At 44.4% G+C, this 25,050-nt stretch overlaps 1 protein-coding gene across 1 annotated transcript in view; it reads left to right on the forward strand.

Moving 5' to 3' along the window:
- TINAG (tubulointerstitial nephritis antigen) overlaps positions 1-25,050 on the forward strand; it is a 975,673-nt gene that overhangs the window by 557,560 nt on the left and 393,063 nt on the right. The window contains exon 6 of the mRNA XM_086926440.1: positions 19,543-19,693. Coding sequence (XP_086782566.1) covers positions 19,543-19,693 — 151 coding nt within the window. The remainder of the gene's footprint in view (positions 1-19,542; positions 19,694-25,050) is intronic.

Consider the following 25,050-nt stretch of genomic DNA (forward strand, 5'->3'; position numbering starts at 1 on the left):
CCACCGGGGCAGCTAAGCTATGCAGAGGAAAACACAGACACTGCAACAGATCACACAGCAGGAAGCACCCACAAAAACTATAGGCTCACAGCACTTCACCGAGCCACACATTGCACCCCAATGCCAGGTGAAAGAACACCAATAGGTGTGGGTTAGGTCCGAACCCATGGAAGGCAAACTAGATCACAGACGTGGGTGTTCATTATCCTTCATGGACCACCTGCACCCCACAGAGGAGACCCACACTGCCATTGACACATGCAGATGCACATACCCAGTACATAACCACGGCCATGGACACGCAAACATCAGTCATACACCCACGTTGGCTCTGCGACAACAAGACCACAGGGACACACGCAGATATCATGTCGAACTGACTATGGGCAAGTGCGCCCGGCCCCTTTATTGGCAGGGCTGCATGTACAGTGACGCCTGTGCTGGATGTGTGTGTGGGGTGAGTGTAAGCCAGCCCGCATGGAGTCTTTGGTGCTGGCAACAATCTGAACAGTGGACACCAGCGCAACAGAAACATAGAAACCTGCATAACATAGCCACCTGCTGAGCAACATGGAGGGAGCCACAGAAAGTACAGAGGTCACCCAACATACAAACAGAAGTATCTCTGAGTTGCAATGCATTGACGTAGGGGCACTAAAGCTGAGTGTGCTCATGTGAAGAAAATGTCCTGTATTGTGTCCCTTCAGGATATTCCTGATGCAAATTCAGTGGGGTGTGTTAGACCTGCATCATCTTCCACATCAACGCCCCAGGTCTCCCACACTGCCTGAGGTGACATTTCTGCACAACCTCTCCACAGCACAAAACTCAATAAGTGAAGGTCCATGGGTTGCGGTGCACTGAGTTAGTGGCCCCTGGAGGGCTGAGCAGGGTAACAGGCAGATGATGGCATCCACAACAGGTACGAGCAACTCCGTTCTATCAGTACCACTCTGGCAGCTGGCGGTTGGAGGTGGTTCTGGTGAGGGTGGCTTGTGTCTCCTGCAGTGATGCCATGTCCGGGCCAGTCAGGACTCGATTGGATGTGTAAGCCCTGGTGGACTGCAGTGGAGGCCGGAGGCAATGGACAGCGCGGGCCACAGACTCATGGTGTTGACGATCCCAAGGCCATCATCTCAGAGGCCATCAAATATTTAATCAAACAGCCTCCCTGACTTGAGCTGCACAGAGTTAGTGGCTCCGGATGCACAACAACCGGCACAGGCACCCCACCACGGGACGGTGAATTGCTGCCCACTGAGGTAGGGCCACGCAGACTGAGTGGGTCCTCATCGATGTCGAAGGTTAATGTGGCGCAGGGTTGTGGGGTATACTGGAAGGTGTTCTCCAGGGCATGATGCAGAGGTCCGATGTTTACCGGAAGCAACATATTGAGTAGTGGAAAGCGTCAGCCTCGTTGCCAACACCAAATCTGTATCAGTTACATGAGGATGAAGACTATCCCCTAGTCCATAGACTCAGTCACCACTAATGTAGGACCAGGGATTGTCCACGAATGTCGGGGAACAGACTTAGTGGCAACGGGCCTAGGAGGGGATGCAGTCTGCGATGATGCCGGTACACTGATATGAACTCCGCTATTGCGAAATCAAGACTTGGTGACCTACTGGACCGCAGTGTAGGTCAGAGGCAGTGGTCAGCAGTGGCCAACAGCCATGCGTCGTAGGCTCACAATGCAAAGAGTTAGTGACACCAAGGCAATTGTCGGTAGTGCTCGATCACCTTTGTAATGATTATCCTTTTTCCTCCTAAATGCATTGCATCATCCTCTTACGCCTCTCTTTGCCTGCAGTGATATGTACTCTGCCTTTGAATAATCGATGTCTAGTTCCAATTCAGTGATCTACTCGAGCACAGTGTAGGCCGAGAGCAATAGTCCGCGTGGGCCCACCTAATCTTGCGTTTATGATGTACGACTAAGAGCTGGTGGCACCACATAGAAGGGTGTATAGAGACATACTGTGCTCTGCCATGGTGTAATCAAGTCTCAATTCCAAATATTTGACCTACCCGAGCGCAGCATAGGCCGCAGGCAGAAGTCCGCTTGGGCCCACATGCACGTGTGGTTTAGATGCTAAGCACAGACTTGGTGGCACCACATCGAGGGAGTATAGTGATTTCAAGTCAGCCATCAACATTGTCCTCTGCCATGGTGTAATCAAGACTCAGTTCCAAATGTGTGATCTACTAGTCCGCTGTGTCAGTCGGTAGAGTACGTAAATGAGAAAGGAGTCCTGCATGCCTTGCTTGCGGACGCAGTGACAGTCGTAGCAGTTTGCCAGGGTCGCGGGAATCGGGCTCGGAGCATGCACCAGCACGTGCTGGGCCTTCTTCGGCACATGCCGGTGTCGGCATGTGCGCATTGAGGCTTGGGTGCGCAGGGGTGGCTCACACAGGTTCGGGGACCAGCGTCCCAGGGTTCAGCAGGAGCATAGGATCACAGGCAACTCCGCTCACAGCGTCGGCCTAGTGGCGGAGCAGAGGCGCCGCCCTGGCTGAGACGTTGGGCATTCCGGAAGAGGACCATGCCCAAAGTTACGTGCCATTTACTCACGCCCCTATGCACTTTACCGAGCCACACATGGCACCCCAATGCGTCACACCCCCTTTTGTACCCCTATGCTGGCCTGGCATACACCGGGTCAACCCACTCCACTCACGCTTAGGGGGGAACGTATCAAGCTACAGTCAGTGATATTTCCCACTAACTGGGGTGACATGGTTGCTTCCACTGTCCACTACATTCCAGACACCAGCAGCGTGTGTCAACATGGATATGTGTGTGTGTGTGGTCTGCATACCACAGTCTGGCCTTCACATGACATTGTGTACATTCTCATTCATTGGTCACTTGCCTCCTTCGCACATTCCTGGTCCCTAGATCTTCCAACATTCTGCTATTGTGTGGCTGAGGTTCCATGCTGTTGATGGCTAATGTACATGGTTAAGCCACATTTCACACATGCTAACCTGGACGCGCAGGGGGCCTGTTGCCGGTGAACCGAAGGTGCGCCAAAGGCAAACCGGTCTGTGCCCGTCTGCTCCCGCCCGTGTCCCGGGAGTGTCCAGCGTCAGCCATGCTGCCCATGCCCCAGTTAAGGCTTTGGGCAGTAAGAGGGTGTACAATCGCGAGGAACTTATGGCGCTGACTGTTGTGGTATGTAAAGGAGGTATGCAGTGGGAAGTTCTGCATAGCCTCTCTAAGACTTGCCCCTCTTGTAAATTCTGCCTCCAACCAAGGCGTATAGATCCCCCCATCCTGTTGTGAGCGAGACCAGGATTCATGTGGCACTTATTAACTCCCCATCCATGGTTAAGCACGCACCTTATCTTTATGAGCTTCTGTCGGATGCTAAATTAGATGTTTTATTTATAACAGAGACATGTCTGAATGATTCTTGTGCCCTAGTGGTTGAGCATGCTATTCGCAGGGGCTACAAAGCGTCCGAGCTGACTGGAAAACTGGGAGAGGGGGTGGAACGGCAGTGGTGTTCAGGGATACATGGTCTTTTTGCAGCAATGCCTCTGATGAGTTGGGGAGAGTGTGGCCTTGGACTTCACTTTTATTTTATCTCCTCTTTTTTTGCTGGGAGGCACGTTGGTTTATCGCCCGCCCTGTCCTGCTCAGAGCTTTTTTAAAAGCTCTGGACGATGTCATCAGTCTTCGCGCCCTCGGCTTCTCCAGGTTTTTACTCCTGGGGGATTTTAATATTCACCTGGACGGCCTAGAACCCCTGATTCCAGGGCTCTCCTGGACTCATTCAATCTGGCTCAGCTGACCCAGTGGGTCAAGATGCCTGCCGCATTTAGGGGGCCACTTACTGGATTTGGTCTGTACTAATTTTGATTTGTCTATAAGGGAACCTGAACAAGTTACCTGGTCCGATCATTATCTGATCAGGTTATCGTGGTCTATGGGGAAGTCTCCGCACACTTCTGCCGTACCTCCTCGCACCCGCCCTCAGAAGATTAATCTTCCGGCGTTCTCTGAGGCTTTGCTTCAGACTCACCCGGCACCTGCCCTTGATCTTGTAGGGGTGGTGAGTTGCTTTGACTCCTGGATTAGCCGAGGGGTTAGCTCCACTGCTAAGCCAGCTCCCAATAGTAAACAGTGTTTTCCACCATCAAAGCCTTGGTTTTCGAATGCTCTGAAGGAGCTGAAACTGGGATGTAAAAAATTGGAGTACTGCTGGCGTCAGGAGTATTGCCCTTCAGCTAAGTCCGCGCTCGGTACAGCTCAGAGGGACTATTACACTTAGGAAAGAGAAAAGTAACTACTATCCTGGGCGTATTACCAGGGCCAACAACAATAGCAAGGAGATTTCTTCTATTGTTAAGAGCTTTCTATCGCCCTGTGCGGAGCAAAAGACCCTGCCACTCTCTCCACAATGGTTTGAGGAGTTGTCTTCTTTTTTTATTGAGAAGAAAATAAAGATTCAGGATAGCTTGGATGTTGGACAGGCCTTGTGAAGGAGCCGCTCCCTCCCCGCATAATAAGACCCGAACACCGGCTCTCCCGGTATCACCAGAAGAACCACCCCGGCAACCCACAGAAGCAACCCGTCCCCAACGGGACGCCTGCTCCCGAACACCACGACACCGGCCGGCCCGGGCCACCTTCAGCAGCATTGCCCCGGCCCAGCCGCCATCTTGGACACTGCACCACGAGGCCGCGTGGCCTCAGCTCGACCCCAACCCTGGGCCTGGCCAGGCCCCGACATCGAGGCACCACCATCCACCCGGGAGGTGAAGAGACCACTTGGCAGGTCAATGGGAGAAAGGAGTGTCAATGGCTCTCCCCCGCCAGGTGCCGATCGCCCCCGGCCTCCCCGGGCGCTGGCTCCACCCCCCTGCTGAGTGTCTGGACACCCTCATCCCGGACCTCCCGACCTCCAAGTGCGAGGGTCCGGACATCAAAGGAGACCAGACCTATAACTGGGGCAGCTCCAGAGCAGGAAGGCAGTTGTATCCTGGAGTCGAGAGACACCTTGAAGAACTCATCCTTAACGGACTGCTGGCGCTGCCGCAGCCCTGCCTTGTGAAACATCGTTCCTGCCTGCTGGCGCTGCCGCGGCCCTCTGCAACCTACACCTTCGTCGGGACCTGCTGGCGCTGCCGCGGCCCATCCTTGTGAACCTTCGTCCTGCCTGCTGGCGCTGCCGCGGCCCTCTGCAACCTACACCTTCGTCGGGACCTGCTGGTGCTGCCGCAGCCCATCCTTGTGAAACATCGTTCCTGCCTGCTGGCGCTGCCGCGGCCCTTCTCAAGTGAGACTTATCATCCTGGCCTGCTGGCGCTGCCGCGGCCCGACCTTCCAGAACTCCGAGCTCGAGGATTGTGAGCTACCCATCTTGCCACCCCGTACCAGACCGGTACCAAGACTGTCCCGCTACCCTTTTCCCCTCAGAGACTAGAATTAAGAGGACCCTCGTGTCCTGATCTCACTGTATCGCTGATAACCTTACTTCAAGAATCGTATATAAAGAGTGTTGACCTCATCCTTGTGTGGTGTCCATCTGTGGGGGGGAAGTTACTCGTCTGTACGACCGCAGGAGACGGCCCTCACCGGAGGCCTCTCCCCTGTCCTTGGCCGACCCTCCAGGTCCCCGTCTAACATTGGTGGCCAGCGGCGCGATCCGAACCAACGCGTAATCGTACAGAGAGTAACTCACCCCACGACTCAACCACAATGACAACCAAAGAGAGCGGATCCACGGAAAAATTCCAGATGGAGAAATTAGAAGAGTATAACCACAGAGAACTAAAGCAGTTCTGCATAGAACTAGGCATTGCTACCACTGGACTGAGCACGAAAGACGACTTCAAAAAGGCCCTAGAATCTTGGGCGGAGACGGGTACGGTCGTACCCCCAGACCAAAACCTCGAGGCGCCAGAAACGAGCACCACTCCGACGGAAGGAAGGAGATCGGGTCCCTCCCCGGAGGAGATCCGAGAATGAGAAAAAAGCAGACTCCTTGAATTAGAGCTGGCACGACTTTGGTTGGACGGAGAACTGAAATTGGCGGAACGAAAGATAACATTGGAACACTTGCGGCTCCGAGAGGAGCGGGAAGAGAAGCAAAAACAGAGAGAGTTAGAAGAGAAAAAACTGGCCTATGAACATGAGGGCGGAGAAGGTTTTGTCGGAGTTATTCGAGATGCGGATGGTGTTCTTGTGTACGATGGCGATGCCTCCTCCCGTCTGGTTGACGCGGTCCTTCCGGGTGATCTTGTATCCGTCCGGGATGGCTGTGGCGATGTCGGGCGCTGAGGAGGCGTTCATCCAGGTTTCGGTGAGGAAGGCGACGTCCGGTGCTGTCGCGTCGACTGTGCACTGTGAGATAGACAGTGTTCTTTAACCAAGGCTCCAGACAGTTGGGCATGTCTGAACAATAACATGTCCAGATGTGGATTTCACTTGAGTTTTGAACTTAATGTAATACCTAGATACGTAAAAACATTAGTCTGCTCCAGAACAATGTTATTCATAGTCACTAACCCCTTTACTAGGTTCTGTTTATAGAGAACCATAAACTTGGTCTTGTCTACATTTATAATAAGACCATAATCCTTATAAAATGACTCAAAATCTTGTAATTGCCGTCTGGAGAAATTGCTGAGTTTTTGAAAGTAGAAGGGTATCATCGGCAAACATTAACAAGGGAATTTTACTGCCGTTTAATATCGGGCGTCAGTAGGTTAGTCATCATAATATTCTGTCACCTTATTGATGTAGTGTGAAAATAAAGTTGGCGCCAGAACACACCCCTGCCTAACCCCTTTATCGACCTTGAATCTATCGGTCCCCTGGCCATGCAAACCCCAGCGGACTTGGGCGTAATTACCTTGATGAAGTTTAATCAAAAAAGACAACAAGTCCCTGGGCAAACCTTGTTCAGCCAAAACATCCCACAGCCTAGCTCTTGGGACCTGGTCAAAAGCCGACTTTAAGTCTACAAAAGCGGCGTAGATTCTTCCGCCGTTAAGGATAATGACGTACCAATAAATTAAAACAAATCTTAAAACCTGGTCAATTGTACTTTGTTGAGAGCGGAAACCCGCCTGTAACAGGGATAGAATATTACAATCATCAATGCAGTCTAAAATACGGGCCAACACAAGCCTAGCTGTCACCTTTTGCAAACAATCGATCAGGCTAATGAGCCTATAGTTTCCTGGATCAGATCTATCCCCCTGTTTAAAAATAGGTAAAATCTCCACACGTTTCCAAGATTCCGGAATTGGGAGCCTTTGGCAACTGCATTTATAAGAAGCTGTATATATGGTATCCAAAGAGCCTCATTGTATAAAAACAAATCTGCGGGGACACAATCAAGCCCGGGGGCTCTGCCACTCCGTACACAATTTAGAGCTACGTCTACCTCCTCCAAAGAGAAATTCAGTACAGGAAGATCTATTTGTTTATACAAGAGCCCCTGTGGTAGAACATGATCTCCTGGATCAATATCAAATTGATTATTAAAGTGCGAGACCCATCGCTCGGGTGGTACATGGTTAGTCGGTGGTTGGCTGGTACTACCCTTGCCCCACTTCAACCAAAATCCAACCATATTTCTTTCTAGGCTTGCATCATACAACTCTTGCCAGTATGCCTCCTCCCACTCCTTCTTTGCTTTATGCTGTGCCAGCTTATACGCCACACAAGCTTGATGGATACTATCCCTTTGCTTAGATCTAATTGCCTGGGCTAGCGCTTTATAAGGCAGTTTACATGTGCTCCCATACCAAGAATCATTGAAAGCTTTTGCGAATTGATTCCTAGTTACTGCTTTTAGTAATAAAATATCCCTTCAAGTTCTTAAAAAGTTCATTATGTACAAATATAACATTGGACTCAAAACCTGGCTTGTCGTGACATCTTGACAATTCTACCACTGCATTGGACACCAGAGTATTAATAGCCCCCAGCTGGTCTTTTAATATTAGTTTGGACCATTTGACTCTTCTGGTGTCAGTACTTAAATGGATTCCTAGTCCCGGTACTGGCACATCGTTCACTTTGTTATCTACCCATACCGTTTTCAGGACCAGGGGATTATGGTCGCTCTCAACCCTTCCCTCAATCACCATATCTATTCATTTTGGCCGAAATTCCTTATTGACTAATATATAGTCAATACGGCTATGTCTAGACCCACTACTATAAGTTGCTGCCCCATGCTTGTCAGACTTGGTCCTCCCATTAGCTGCTCCTAATCCATGTTTCAAGCACAGACCCTTTAGTTGCATGGCCGCTTCCGACCACTTCTTGATCGATGGCAAGGTTAATTGGGGAATATCCCAAAGTACATCCTCTTCCTGACCTAAATCAACATCATTTGAATCCAGGGGCTCAAAAGTACAATTAAAATCGCCAGCCACCACGATATCATTCGATCCTTTGTACATATTAAGATATAGATCTAGAAGAGCAATAGTACCTGAGGCTTTCCCACCGGGTAGCCCTCTAGCATATACATTGATAATTATGAGGTCTTTAACACCACTTCTTTTTATCTGAATTATTAGTATATCATCACCCTCAGTGTACAGATGCTGAACTAAATACCTGTCGGACTGCCTTACCCAGGTGGTAAGCCCCCCCATCGGTCTCCCCCTACGGGCAGCAATGGCAGGTTTTTAAAAGTTAGTATATCCAGAATAGAATACCGGGTTCAATAACCATGACTCTTGTAGAACCATAATATCATTAATTTCAATAAAGGACCGCCAATCTGAAGACTGAAGTTTAGTATTCAGACCTGCTATGTTCCATGAAATAAGGCATAGATTACCTGCCTCGTTTCGGGGATCTCCATTGTTAGTTGGTAATACAAAGCTTACATCACCCTCATTAGTAGCCCTAACCATTTGTACACTAGTAGCTTCTTGGGGGATGTCCAAAAGACTATCCTCTAGGTCTATAATAGTTTCCTTGGGCAGTTGACCAACTAGAGGAGTATTTATAACTATATGAGATCCCCTGCCTGAGTGGCAATTTTTAGTACATGCGATCTCTCCTATGTTCATGATAACACAGTCCTTTGAGGCTGTACTCAGTCAGTCATTTTCATCCAGTGAGCTCAGGGCCTCATATCTATTATGGGTTGGGACAACATATCTCATTGGTCCCTGCACTTGGCCCTGTAACCTATGCCTGCCTCCCCTTAGTGATGGGCTGGCACGATAGAAAAACCCCAGTGGAAGAATATGAACACGGTCTTCCCTGACTGAGGAGGATGACGCCCTTTCCAAGATACATCTAACTAGATTAGGGGATCTAAAACTAATAACAATGCTGTCCCCCGCCAGGCCTTTCGCCAGGCCTTTCACAGATTTACCCACCCAAGTCACCCTTCGGACCATTAAAAAATCATCAAATAAGTGCCTTCCAAGTCCCGTTTGTGTGTCCAAAAAATGAAGGGCCTTATTTTTTAGTGAGGACCAATGCTCTTACTCACATTCTTGCAGTTCCGGAAAATTTGCTAACAAAATGGTATAAGGCCTTGACTCTGGAGGTAGATCTAAAAATACCCTTCCGTCGCCACTACCCCCGTCCTAGATCGCAACTCAGGACCATTTGGCAAATGGTGGGATGGATCTGTTAAATTTGGAGTTGTTGACACTGGGACGGTTTATAGTGCTCACTACTTGTGGAGTAGAAATTAGGGGGGCTTCATGGGCCGGTACTTGGACTTGGGGATTCATATGGTTGTCTGCTTGTATTAACCCTGGTATTACACTAGGATCACTCCCTTTAGGTTTAACAACTATTTTGGAAATGTGTTCTTCAATTTTGGCTAGCCTTTGATTTATTTGGTTTAATCTACCAACTAGCGGGTTTAAAAGAGCTTTGAGAATATCCTTAACTTGGTTTATAGTAACTTCATTGAGCTCATCGGTAGGTTGATGTTGCTGTACGTGTTGTGATTGGGCCATAACTGAGATGGTATTCCAGTTATGCACCACAGCAGTAGTAGCTACCTCAGTCCCTCCAATTACAAAATCTGTGTTCCTATTTTTCGCTAGTTTAGCAACCTGTGCACTTGTTCCTGGGGTATTACATGCTTTCCTGTTCCTAGTTTCAACAGAATTACCATGAGCTATTGCGCCTTTCCTTTGTCTTGTTTTAAGCCTACTGTCAGCAGCTACAGGATTGCTAGCGCTACTCAAGTCCTTTGCCTGAGGAGGCAGGGCCAACACTGAACGATGGTGAAGATTGAGAGCACAGTGTGGGGCCAGGCAATACTTCCTCAATGACCACTTGTCCATGGGGTAGGCTTAAGGAATCTAAAGAAAGCCTCTTTTCCGTGATCTCTATGGGCCTTCCGGAGTTTTATGCTCCTCTTGGCGCTCATTGGTGATGCGGTGTTCCTGCGCCGTGCAGGGGCTGATGGGAACTGTAGTCCCCTGCGGCGAAAATCGGGAGTGGCAACTGCCTCGAGTCTAATCAAAAGAGCCCCACCAAGGGATGTCAGGGGCCAGTAATCAAGGTAGCAGGCAGGGAAACCACAAGCGCAGACCTCCAAAGCGTCCCGCGCTGCACTGGGCCTCCCGGAGTTTTATGCGCCTCCTGGCGCTCGTTGGTGATGCAGGTGTTCCTGCGCCATGCAGGGGCTGCTGGGAACTGTAGTCCTCTGTGGCGAAAACCTGGAGCGGCAACTGCCGCGAGTCTAATCAAAAGAGCCCCACCAAGGGATGTCAGGGGCCAGAAATCAAGGTAGCAGGCAGGGATACCACAAGCGCAGACCTCCAAAGCGTCCCCTGGTATTCAAAGAATGCACTTTTGGTATACACAGAAGGTAGGATTTTGTCTTAAGTTTGTCTTAAAACAAACTTAAGACAGACTTAAGACAGACTTAAGACAAACTTAAGACAAACTTAAGACAGACTTAAGACAGACTTAAGGCAGACAAGACAATATCCTAAATTAAAGTCTGTCTTAAGTCTGTCTTAAGTTTGTCTTAAGTCTGTCTTAAGTTTGTCGTAAGACAAACTTAAGACAAAATCCTAACTTCTGTGAATACCAAAAGTAGTAAGTTCATTCTGTGAATACCAAAATAAGAGTACGTTTAGGATTTAGTCTTAAATTTATTCTGTGAATCGGGCCCCAAATGCTTGTTGCTGGAACAACATGCTAATAAAGAATTGTTGCAAACAAAAAATGTGTGGTTTTCATAGGTTTCCATACAAGCACGTTTTCTCTGACGTCCAGGGTTACGACCTACGGTGGCTGAGCAAACAGGGCCAAGAACAACCCATTCAGCGGTTGACTCTCTGCTGGAGAAATGGAAGCATTTATAGACTTCTCAGAGAAGTAGTTTGGGGCTGGTCAAACCTAGTACTCCAGAAACACACATTACTACAATAAATGTATTAAAATAAGATATCGACCACGTCGGGTAACATGAACAACTCTTTTATTGGCAACCACCAGAGGACACGCGCAGGCAACCGATCACATAACGGTCACCCAGTGCAACAATCCCTGAGTTCTGATGATGTACCTCACATTCTCTTGAATGCATCATCAGTACTTAAAGGGATAATTACAACAAAATTATTGTTCAATCTGGTGCTTGACTTTCAAGAAGAAACGTACTTAATATACAGCGGAACTAAATACTACACATAACAAAATTTACACAATGGAAATGAGTGTCCTAGCACTAGAATAGGTGGGGCCTCATTCTGCTATTGACCCTAGTCCCACCTTACAGTCCAGGTGGTTCCCTCTCAGAGTCTGGTACTAGCGTGACTCAGTGCAGATTTCCCCCATAGTCTTGTGTTAGTGAACTGTCTGTTTAACTCAGCTCACAGGTTCCCACCTCTGTCCGTGAGTGGGCATGCACTTCTTTGGTAACTGAATGGCACCTCCGATGCCCTCTTGCTCACACTCTCTGTGAGCCTGCAGTCCTTTTCAACCTCCTCGAATAGCATGTCTGGGTGATGCTGTGTAGTCAGGGATGTCTGCTCAAGGGAGAGCAGGATCTTCTCATGGCTGGTCCAGAAGGTGCTGGGACTAACCTCACTGAGTTTGTTTGGGTCTGCATCAGTGCAGCCATGCATGGCTGAGCTCGAGTAGATGGTGAAGCATCTCACAGGCCTTACTGATTAGACGGACGGCTTCAAGTTTTCCGATGTCTCAGGTCATACAGCAGCTCATGATCATGCTGTGACTGGGTACAGGTGGAGCACCTTTGGAGCACACAGGGGCTTCATAATTCAATGTCCGCGAACCCGGTCATGCCACAAACTCTCAGATCGGGCTTAGCAGATCAGGTAATCCAATATCACAGACAGGGCTCGGATGCTTCATGAATCCTTACCGTTATCTCATTGCTGAGCCTGGGGACCTCCAACACCAGGGCACACAGATCAGACTTGACAGTTCTTCTCTTCTTCAGACCCACCACACCATAGAAAGCTTCACCTCCCTCTTTCTTGAAATTCACTTCTGCTGCAGGGTTGGCAAGATCTTTGCCTCTGCTAGCAGGAATGATGGCTTCTATGCACGTCAGGACAGGTAATCAACTCTTAAAATAACTGGTGGAATCATATGCTGTTAGGGAGACATCAACTCTTCTTACAGAGTATTCCTTTGTCTACACTTCACCCATGTTGTTGCCTGTGCTTACACCAAACTCACAGAAAATCCATCCACAAGAGGTGAACGCTCGACAAACATATATTCATGAGCACGTGAGTCTGGAGGAATTGACATGATTTGAAAAACAAATGTTGAAAATCAGAAAAAAATAATGTTCAAAGGATTTTCCAAGCCAGCAAGTCCGGACAAGGGAGGTCTGGCTTGCACTAATAGATATCTTAAGTATTAACAAATTGAAAAAAAATATATAGTTTTGATACTTTCCATGTAATCCTGCATTTGATATTTGCCACCAAATTAACAATGCACCACAAACAATGGTTGTGTCACAATTTAGCACTCTGCACTAATATTACATAATTAATTGTAGCGACTACATTCCCAAGATAAAAACATACATAATTAGCATTGCCAGACTCAATACATTCATTGTAATGTTGTAATGGTTAACATTATGAGATATAATATTTATAATTGCCTGTTTGAGAAATTCAACTAAGTATTAACCATATTAGTTGAATAATAAAAAAAACCTCTACATTTTTCATTATATCTTCAGCCTGAAAAGGGATATTGATGCCAAGTTTGCAACATGCACAGACCTGCCTCTGCTGAAAAGAAAATGAATAGGGCCAGATCAACTATTTGCCGGTTACCAAATAAAGGTAATAATTTGTTACAAGTATTTTTGCAATCAGTAAAGATTTGTTAAAAGTCTGAATCATAGTGAGTTGCAATCCCACCTACTTCATGCATATTAATAAGATAGGCCGCAAATTGTGACCTAGTACAATTAGTTTCCATGACAAGGATGGTGCCTGCTGGGTTCTGCAGACCACCATGTCCGTGACTGCTTTTATTGCTACAAATAAAGCAATCTTTCTTTTTTAAATGGAGCTTGTTTTTCTTAAAGGAAAATGTGCTGCATTTAGAAAAAACTAAAACTATTTTGAAAACTGTTTATAATAGCAGGCAGTTGTTCCATGAACCGCTCTCTACTCACAAACATTTTTTATTTTGATCATTCCCATATGCAAATGAGCACCCACTTTTTTTCAACAGGCAGTACATTATTATTGTTTTGCAACTGGAAATTGGTTACAAAACATTAATACATATTATAAGGATGGCCTAAACATGCCCCTTCAAAATACTGGTTCAGTGTGCTTTAATGAACCCGATTAGCAATTAAGGAATCTGTCACCAAATGAAGTACATTTGAAATACACATTTACTAGTTGTAAAAGCTATGATTTATTAAATTGTAGGGTTTGGGAACAGTAATTAAATTTGTACATCTTGCCCACAGTTTGTATGGCTGCACAAAGAGACCCAAGAGAGACTTGTTTAAACAACTGAACTCTGATTTTTGTTTAAACAACCTAACTTTGATTTTTGAAAAAAGCACAGAGGTGCACAATAATCTTGGTAGTAAATGTAAGTGACATAACACCATTTTCTATATGCTATTCGATAATTCACCCATGAAATCTGATAGTTCACCCATGAAATGTACAAAATGTGCTGAAGTATTATTGTGGATGATATAAGGTAGGATTGTACATCTTTGTTTTTCAAGACAGTACTAAGGTAAATTTAAGGAAGAATATAAAGAAAACACCTGGCAATAAATTACATATTTTGAATTCTTAAAGCAATGCTTAAAACAGGATGCCTTCAAAGAAAAGTAATGAGTAGTATTAAGCTTAATATTACTGCACATCAGCTAATAATATCTGTCAATCTGTCATACATTAATGTTTGAGGAGTCCGCTATGTAAATATAATGAACTCACAAAGACATTATTCAGGCATTCTCACCACACTCTTGCTGTTCATGTAATTCACAGCGGTTAACGATAAAGTCAGACTGTAACAGTACTCTGCTTCTCGATAATACAGTGGTAAGGAGACTACAGTACTAGGTTAAAAAGCCACCTAAAACACTTATTGTAATACAGAAAACATCTAAAGGAAGAAGTTACAAGTAGAATAGTCCAGTTTTTATGTCTAAATAGTTTACGCAAGAAGATATTATAACAGAATGCATCAACTCACTTAGCTTTTGTCTAAAATTTGTCTGTGTCCAGGTGTTATCAGTGCAGCACTCTGGCATATCCTCTTTAGCCAGCTTAGTGGGGTGCCAAAGGATAGGTGATCTCATCAGTGATGTGAGATGTCCTTGGTGCTGTCATGGATGATGCCATTACAGATGTGATCAGCAATGTCATGTTTGTGGTAATGTGCTGTGCAATGCATGGATGTGAGTTATGGTTTGTTGTGTAGGTAACCATAGTTTTCTAATTTGCGGTTCTTATTGCTTTTTTTTTTAACATAGCGTTAATAAAGTTTACTTTAGTGAACACAGTTCTTAGACTTTTTTTAAAAATACCTTAGAGTATTATGAGCAGAGGATACTGTGTTTTGTAAGTGATAATTCTTTATTGTATGGTACATTTAGCTTCTATTCAGCCTTACCCCATTGCTCACATCATATAGGTTTCCTTTTTTGTAGCATATAGTTCATAAGCTCTGGTGCCTTTGGTTGCAGTCTCCCTCTCCCCTTACACCTAATCTACAATAACTGCAACCTAATTTTAACACCATTTATTCCCATTGTTCATGACGAGCTCAGCTCGTCATGAGGGTACGAGAGGTGTACCTCATGACGAGCTGAGCTCATCATGAGCATCGAAGGTGTTAAAGTCCTAAACCAGGATGACAGTTCTCATTTAGTATCCCGATCCACTAGAGTAGTCACAAACTAAATAACCTATTTCAATCCTCAGGCCTGATGTTTGATGCTGGGATATACCATCGGAAATGTGACTATAATTTCATCCACATTTTTATAATTACCATTACGTATAATAGCCAAACTCTAAACCAGGTCCCTAGTGCGTAGCCCTTGAATACTATATTAAAAGATCCACAATGTAGGCAATTGACAATCCAAATGTTGCCCCATCTGGTTTGATGAACTTAGAACTATGTGCACTTCACCTCTGGTAAACAAGAGTAAAGTGCCTCTGCTCCTCCTTTAAACATGGTTAAATTGGGTGACCTTCGATTAGTATATTTCTATAGTTCCTTAGTATATGGTGTTGGAAGTACCCCCACGGTTTCAAAGTTAAAGGGCACCTATAAACTGTGCCTCCTTTTGTTCCATCCATAGCCTTGGCCAGTAAAACAGAGGTTGAGGGCAGCCATTTGTAGCCTGACTGCAGCAACCTAAATTCCTGTTGGCAAACCTGTCAAAATAACTCATTATGAAAAGTTCGAAAACTGCTTTTAAATAATAATAACGTTACCCCTAAGTACACCTTGTTGCCTACAAGGTAGGTTGCATGATATTTGCTCCTCCAGTGACAAGCCCCCAATAGCTTTTTTCACTGGTGTGGCTGTTGCTTGATCCAGGAAAATGCAAACATATAGATTATAAACCGTTGTAAAGTTTGACAAGATATTGCTAGCATGGTCATTCAAAATATTTTTTCTTTTTTATTAAACAAACAATTAATTGGTGAAGTAAGATTTTCATTAAATATGTTGCAAACGACACTCTTCCTGCCTGACCCCAGTTAGTCTTTAGCATTAGGCTTGGACAGCTGACCTGTCTGGGCCTCCCTGACATGTGAAAACTGCTCCCACAGCAGAGACAATGGCCTGGAACGGGCAATTGTTGTGGGCTCAGGAACGTCATTAACTTGGAAGAAACTAAGGTGAGACTTGGTCTTTCACAAGGAGTTGTAAAGTGAGACATGAAGGAAGGCAATCCTTCCTTTGTTCCCCAGGCCCACACTAGCCAGGTTGGCTCCGCACCCAACGGGAGGGAGGCTACCTCAAAAGGCAGTTTGGATTGGACTCAGGGAAAGGGATTGCTCATTTCAATGGCCACACCTCTGGGTAGACACAAAGGCTCTGCACTAAGGAGGAAGAATTCCTCTACCGTGCATTTTAGGAGTGTCACTGTGGGATAGTTTTCAGTAGAGCTAAGAAGAATTACTGGAATAGTGGGTAGTGTTGTTATCCCTGGGGAGGTGTATCTCATCGGGTAGGGATGAGCTAAGAGTCACCCCCACCTACTAGCCAGTGCTACCATTATATGTGGAACCCCAAGGAGCCCTGCTCAGTTAACTATCTGGACCTGAAGATGATCATAAGTGGACTGCAACCCTCGTGCTGTAATCTGAGAGGTGATCTAAAGGATCGATTTCTTCTACCTTGTACATAAGAAAAAAAAGTGTGGCTAAAGGTACCCCAAAAGCTGAAAACACACTTTATCCTAAATTCCCAGCTGGTCATTCGCAACATAACCTGCACTGGTGCCAGGTCAAGGCAGGTCAAGGCAATTGCTGGATCAAGTTCTAAAGTTCTAAAGTCCTAAGAGCCGTCCATGGAGTTTGTGAGCCTTAGTTGAAAAGCTGAAGAAAAAGGGACATGCCTCTGTAAAGTTTTAGGACTTTTGAAAAATTCTAACATTGAGCCAGAGTAGGACTTGTACCAACCACCTGAGCCAATCTGGCAAAGACCTGAATTTACTGGGCTGAGGAAACAGGTTGGACCAACCTGGAACTTTTCTGTAGGAGCACATTCATTTCAACTGATTCTTTGTAAAATAACACATGCAGTGCAAAGAGTGCGCCATGGAAACAGCCACGGCCTGTGGAGGGAGTTGCAGTGGGGCAGAAAGGCGGGGCAGGGGAGGTGCAGGGTAGGGGGTTCTAAAAACCGGAAAATTGATAATAGGAGTTAAGTAAACAATTTAATAAATAAAAACGAATTTCGTAGCGCGCCCTGCATCGCAAAATGCAATGCAGCCCCCGCTAGGAAATGTGTTTTATTGATTGAATTGTACTTACCTCCAAGACTTCACCACAAGTGTGGCGACTGCGCACTTGCAACTTTCCCATTGTGAATTGGGCCCTAAATGTCTCAAAGATTGTGATCATAAAAGTGAATAAACAATACAAATACCAACTCTTCAAGAAAGAGCAGCAATAATGGGCAATATCTGTAACCAACACTCACAGGGATTTCATTACCTGTGGAAATAATGGAACAGTGGAGAAGTGTGGCTCACCGGTTAGAGGCGGCGGACCCAGAAGCAGAGGTTGGCCCGGGACCAGGGTTCAATTCCTGACGCGGTAGGGTACGGAACCAATGTCAGCGGGCTCAATAAATCTTGCCTCGGTGCCTCTCTAACCATGGGTCCCACGCTGCAACTCTGGGCAATAGCTTGCTTAATCTCCACAACGGCCCCCTTGCTGCTGGGGATGCCCAATAGGGACCATCTCACAGGGAAAGCCAGGACGGGTTCCCCAACGGCACACAGTGCCAAGAAACTCTGGGGTGAACATGCGCTCTACAAATTCATACTAACATAACATAACATGAGTAGGTACTCAAGCATATTTACCTGTAGGTCATGGCTATCTCTGCCAAGTGGACCTCTCTGCTCCTCATTCTATTTAGCTTTCAGAGAGTGTACATATGTGAGGCAATAACACAGAAACACCAACAAGATGGTTTAATGTTGGAAACTTGGAAAACAAAATACCTTAGCAGTACTGTGGAAAAGGTGATAAGGTTGCTACCTAACACTCAAAGATTTCACTTATGGGCTTTGAGTTTAACTCTTTGAAGCTTACACAGCTTTACCTTTGGTCAGCTTCAACGACTGTATGAACTTTAATGATGTTTTGTATATGAGAATCATAATTATTCTGCTAAACATTATGTGCAACATTTACCTACACTTTGAAATAGGTTTGCATCACAAAGGTATCTCAATTCCAGCGCAAAGTGTTGCACTATTTACTACTTAGCTCCGGTTTATCTCAGATGGTGTACTATGTGTGATACACGGGTGTTCAAATGCAACCACTAATGGTTTGTTATACAAATGTATATCTACTAACATTTGTAGACAAGGATTTGGGCCAACAAATTACACCTCCTTGAGGCAGGTGTAATAGTGAGGCAAGTTTTAAATGACTCCAAATGTATCTTGCATTGCAGACGTGTTGCTCTTTACAGCACACATTGAAAGTGGGAAACTATTAAGATATAGGTGTTTGTAATGGAATGGGTCAGTTCTAGAAAAAACCTCTTTTTGACAGAAGACACCTGTGTGTTGCCACCTGGGAACTAAAAGTACACCAGCACATGGGGTGAAAAACAGTGATTTCTTAGTGGATATGGACCTGTTCTTCTCACACCCTTTGATGCAAGGTGGTGGCTCAACATTGGTTGCTGCATTCATTTTTACCAAAAGGTAATAAATCTGCCTCTATGTTTCTTGGACCATAGCCTATGCTAACTTCGCAAAAATCATGTTTTATCTCAAAATTAAATACAAAATAGCAAAAATAATCTTTGCCATTTGTTTATTTATATATTTATTTTTGTATGAATGTATTTATTTATGAATGCCAATAGAATATGGTATGAGATGATGTCTATGATCATGGCATGGCTGTTTCTGAGACAACCTAGGGAAATCTAATGACCTGCTTGCTTATTAACCATTGTCAGGTCATGTAGATTCTGAGCGTTGGGCTGTCATGAGTCAAATGACACTAGATCTTCTGTGAAATTGGTTCAGACATATTCGGTAACACTGAGCATACTGAATTCGATGTATTGCCTAATGTATGGTCGTGGAGCTGTCTTGTGAATGTGGACTCTATGGTATTGTGTGCCAAAGGGGATAATACATTAGGATGTGATTCATTAGCTCTTAGGGGTCTTTAGTCATTTTCTTCAACACCAACATTTAGTGTGCTTGAGGTGCCTTGGAATTAAGCCATGTATGAAATATTCATTGATCACTTTGACAGTGTATGTGATTCAAGTAGCAATCACATTAAATTCAATATAATCTATAACATGTGTTTTTTCAAAAACAGGTGTTGCCGCAGATCGAATTGCAATCCACTCCAATGGAATCTTCAAAGAAAATCTTTCTCCACAAAATCTGATTTCTTGCGATATAAACAACCAATATGGATGCAATGGTGGAAGTATTGACAGTGCTTGGTGGTACCTGAGAAAACGTGGGTAAATAGATATAATATCAATAATATTGATTTTAGTATTGGTCCTTTAAACATTTAAAATACCATATAAAAAAATATGTCAATGTTATTTGTCTTTAAAATTGATACACATTAAACTTTGCTTAAAATTTACACAGAAGACAGAATCGTGCCCTTCTGGGTATTACGTGTGTCAAGCAAATCTGTATTCCCTCGTTGATTGTTTTCTCAAAAGACGGTTTCTAAATGGTAAAGAGTATTTTTTTCATGCTTAACTATGCCAAATGCCATTAATAATAACAGAGTTGCCCTGTGTCTGACAGACCTGGGTATACAACTATATAAAACTACAGAGTTCTGTTGGGAGACAACATTTCCTCGTGTGATATTGGTGCTTCAATAAGATACCTATAAATAGGGACCAACAAATTATTATTAAGGGAGGCTTATAAAGCGCTTGGTTACGCTAGGAAGCGTGTCCCCGCGCTACACCTGAAAAACTCAGAGCAGTAGTGAGGAGTGAGCCCAATTATCTTGAAAATAGGTGTGTTTTTAAGTTCTTCCGGAAGCTGGACTCCGATGGGTCTAGGCGGAGATTAAGAGGCAGGGCGTTCCAGCGCTTCGCTGCCAAATGGCGAAAAGAGCGTCCACCCATGCGGGCCCTTCTGACCCTAGGGACCATAAGTAGACCTCTGTGTGAAGAGCGCAGAGCGCGTGATGGTACATACTTGGTAACTAGGTTCTGAAGTGGTGTAGGCGCTTTCCTAGCAAGAATACGGTGACAGGTACAGAGGGCTTTAAATTCCACTCTGCTTGTCACTGGCAACCAGTGGAGAGTCTGAAGAGCAGCTTTAGAATCCGATCTTTTTGGGGTTTTTAGGATGAGGCGGGCTGCTGCATTCTGTAATACCTGGAGGCGGTTTATTGCCTTGCAGGTGGCTCCCAAGTACAATAGGTTGCCATAGTCTAGGCGCGATGTCACGAGGGCATGTACCAGCGTTCTCCGGGCGGACATAGGAAGGAGAGCAAGGACCTTCCGTAGGATTTTTAAAACGCTGAAACAGACACCAGCCACTCGGTCTATTTGGGGTCCAAAAGACAGGTCAGCATCGAGCCATACACCAAGGTTTTTGACTTCCTGAACAAAGTATCCAAAAAAGATGAACAAGTCTAAACTTGTGTCAATGGATATCAGGCTTACACATAATCTACTAATGATTAGATACAACACGCCAGAGAATGCAGTAACTTAGTATATTCACAGTCATGCATCCGAGTATACATAGTTATTAGAGAAGATCATTCTCATATATATGGCTGTTACACAAAAATTGCAAAAACATAAAAGAGTTACTTAGTGGTAACGTGGCACAGTGTAGACACGTGAGCCTAGCAACAAAGCTATCAAAAAACCAAAGATGGCAACAATATAATAAAAGACAAACAATACAGTGGAAAAATGTCAGTTTTTTCAAATGTCAAAAGCTGAACAGTCTCTGCTACTATTGGTCCATTCTCTAGGCTTGTTGGCCATGAATATGGATCATCAATGTTATTGTCAACTTTCAACCCTGTGGGTATGTGTTCATTGTAGAACATCACAGCAGATGTCTGCTAGGATTCTACAAGGGTGAACAACCTGAGTCCAAGACAGCCTAAAATCAGTTGTGGAAGTAAAACCCCTCCAAGCCTAGGTGGAGTAATAAAAAATGGATCATGCATAGTTCAGCGTGTAGGAAATACTCAGTTCAAGAAAGGACCCCCAATGGGGATTCCAATTGATGCAGTTGCCCAAGTTTCTATTTAAAGCTAGAAGATTCTATAACGCAGAGGGAAGACAATATCTGTACTACCCCTTTCAAGAATCTAAAGGGGATCTGGATGTCACCCTGCACTCAGCGCTGACATCTTTTTTTAACCAAGTACATGGGCAGCTACATCTATAGGAATCCCCTTAGGGTGGCCTTCTCCCAAACTTTTGGCCTGCTTGCCTCCAAATATACTGAATTATTTTTGTTGGCCTTGGGACTCTGAGCACTTTACTACTGTTCACCAGTGCAGTGCTAAAATGTATGTGCTCTCTTCCTCAAACATGGTTTGTTTAACTTATCCACAACTGGCATATTTAATTTACAGATAGGTCTCTAGTAGAGTGTACTAAAAGTGGCCAGTGCCAGTAAATTAGGTGATTATAGTGGGACGGCAGCACTGATTGTGCCATCGATACAACTGGCACTTTAAACATGTCTCAGGCATGATACTGCAAAGCCTGTGAATGCAGTTTACACTGCCATGTCCACTTGGTATTTAAAATATCTTGCCAAGCCTCAACCCTCCCTTGTATTACATATAAGTCACCCCTAAAGGCCTTAGGTAGCCCATAGGACAGGATGTGTCATCAAAAAGTAGGACATGTACTTTTATGTTTTGCATGTTCAGGTAGTGAAAAAAACCCACATTAATTTTTCACTGCTATGAGGCCTACCCCTCTAATAGGTTAACATTAGGAATTCCTTATTACGCTTTATATGCTGTAATTCCTGTTTGAGAAGGAGTAGATCTGCCATGATTCATATAATTGAAATGGTAATGGTGAAGCCTTTTTACTGGTAAAGTCAAATTTATCATTACCCTCTTAAAAATGCCACTTTTAGAAAGATGGCATGTTTCTGCTATTGCAAAAACAACAAGTGATGGACAGAATGCAGAACAATGTCATACATTCTCCCCAGTACAGAGATCTGGGCCTAAATCCAAACCTAAAGACAGAGGATATAGAGGGGTGCTAGGTGGTGAGTGAGCTAAGGTTCTTAGATTTATTCTCAAATCTCGTCACTTCATTAATGTTGGAAAACTTCTGAGTGTGCCCTGGATATATGTTTGGGGATGCAACCAGTCCAATCTACGGACATAGAGCTGCTGATGGGTCCCTTAAAAGCCTACTTGCACAGATGCCCTGCTCGACTGCAGTTGCATCAAAATTCATAATATAGGCTTTGCTGGGATGATAGAGCTCCCGATATTCTGGATCGTCTGCAGATGCACTAGTGGCTGTCACACCTTTAGCGCCTGCCGAGGGGGTTGAAGTTGAACATGTTTGTTCTTTGGAATTGGTGAGCCAGGTGCCAATGGAAACATTGTCGGCAGTAGCTCGGAACAGCAATATTTGCTTTTCTCTTCATAATATTTAATCAATCTGGCAGTTTTCGAGTAGTGACATTTTTTTATCTGGCCATTTTACTAGCTAAATTGCTTTTAAATTACAATCTTTTTTATCTGTCTTTCTTTTGAATTTGAATACAATTCAGTTTTCTCTATGCTTTTAATATTAAAGAGAGCAATGCTTTTATCACTTTAGGTTTTAATACATGATTAAATATATATTTTTAGCAGACATTTTAGGAAGCTTTCTAGTCGCCTCATGTCCAAGGAGTGGGTGTCATGTGGTCATATTAGACCCAGGCGAAAACACCACCATTTTACATGCTCACGTTTAAAGTTGACATTTTTCTTGAATGTTGACACATTTGCTTATTTGCCTGAATGGGATAATGTTCTCTAAAATAACTAGGGTTACTTTGACTCTTCTTGGAAGGCATATTTTAGCCTTAAACCATATGCATGAAAGCTAAAATTCACAGTGTAAAATGTTGTTGTTTGTTATTGTTCGCTCAGTGACTGCTCTGTCAGGATGGAATCAATAATGGTGGCCTGGCAGGGGCTTTCGCGTGGTGACACGGGAAAGGTTGTTATATAAATAACATAATTTCTTTGCTTAGTTAGAGGAGCATTTCCCTGACACTGTGAATGTCATCCAATGCCAGAATTACAGGTCACTTGAATCCTGTTTACATCTAGAGAAGGATAGTGCCCAGCTCTACACCAAGATGGGCTCCCAGTTGAAACTTCCCCAAAGGTAACTGGGGAGTTACATCACCCTTAGGCATTGTGGCAGATACACCCATCCTAGCCACCTTAATAGCCACCTTAATATAGGGAGCATTAGGGAGGAGCATAACTATAACTATACTCATATGCAAGCATATTATCTTGGTAACAACACAATGATTAAGGTCATTTTCTTTACCATTCTTGTGATGCTGACTACTCTGGTTTGTTTCTTTCTATTGACAATTTCAGTACAAGTATTTTACACAAGAATATTATTGCTTATATAAATTTTTTAAATGCCAATTCGAGTATTTATTTTGTTTCCCTTTGGGCATGCATACATGACCTAATGAAAGTGCTTTAGATCTGTTTCCATGATTTCCCTGGGGAGTCAGGGTTGTCATTGTCTGAAGTTGCACATATCATCTGTTACCCTGCTAGGTTAGTGATACAGATGGTGCACTGTCAGCTAGCCAGAACTAAGGCCAATACATCCTGAGGGTCTGTGTGGACTCAGTCTCAGGCAGTATTGATGTTGATGTAGTTTGACAAATGCAGTTTTACTGAGAAATTAAAAACCATACGACACCAGAGTTCTGCTCTGCAAAGGGTGGAGGCCAATCTTCTTAGATCAGCAGAGCAGGCGCTATAGGTTCACCAAATGATGCGCGATGCTCTTTGAGAAAGACATCTACAATCTGTCTATGTTTTTCAATATCCTTATTGACATGTGGCTTCCATGTCATGTTAGAAGAGCGTTTTATACCCAGGAATTCAAGTATGTCCACCTTCTCAAGCAGCGTTTCCCCTAGCACTAGTCTCCCTATGTGTGTTTTATTGTATTGTATTGTATTGTAATTGCTTATATAGCACTTCTTGAGGCATCAAAGAGCTTTTTCTGCGAGTATCACGCTACTCCAGAACCAATAGAGGATAATTCTTGAGTTAGTATAGTGAAATATGAAAGTAATTTGAGTGGTGGATAGGTTAGTCAATTATTTGGATTCAGAAGGATAGCAGAGGGATAGAAGAGGGAAAAGGGTTTGTGTTTATATAGTGCTGGTTACCATTGATGGGGTATTAAAGTGCTTCTTTGTTTGGCAAGTAGCACGCTACTACAGAACCCATTAAACGATTAGTGTTAAATTAGTATAGTGAAATATGAAAGTAATTTGACTGGTGGATGCTAGTCAGTTATTTTGTTTGAGCAGGGTAGCAGAGGGATAGAAGAGGGACAAAGGTTTACAAATATAAATAGCGCTTGAAGTGCTTTTCGTCGAGTAGCTGGAACCCGTAAAAGATTAGTGGTGAATTAGTATAGTCAAATATTAAATTTGAGAAGTGGACATGTTACTCTGTTATTTCGATTGAAAAGGATAGTTGAGGTATAGAAGAGTTGAAGGCTTTAGACTTATTTTTGAGAGGTTATAGCAGTAGTGGCAGGGTTGGGATGAGTAAAAAGGGATGTGGAGGGGAAGAGTCAGAGGG

The sequence above is a fragment of the Lissotriton vulgaris genome, chromosome 6 (assembly GCF_964263255.1).
Source record: "Lissotriton vulgaris chromosome 6, aLisVul1.2, whole genome shotgun sequence".
Taxonomy (NCBI): Eukaryota; Metazoa; Chordata; class Amphibia; order Caudata; family Salamandridae; genus Lissotriton; species Lissotriton vulgaris.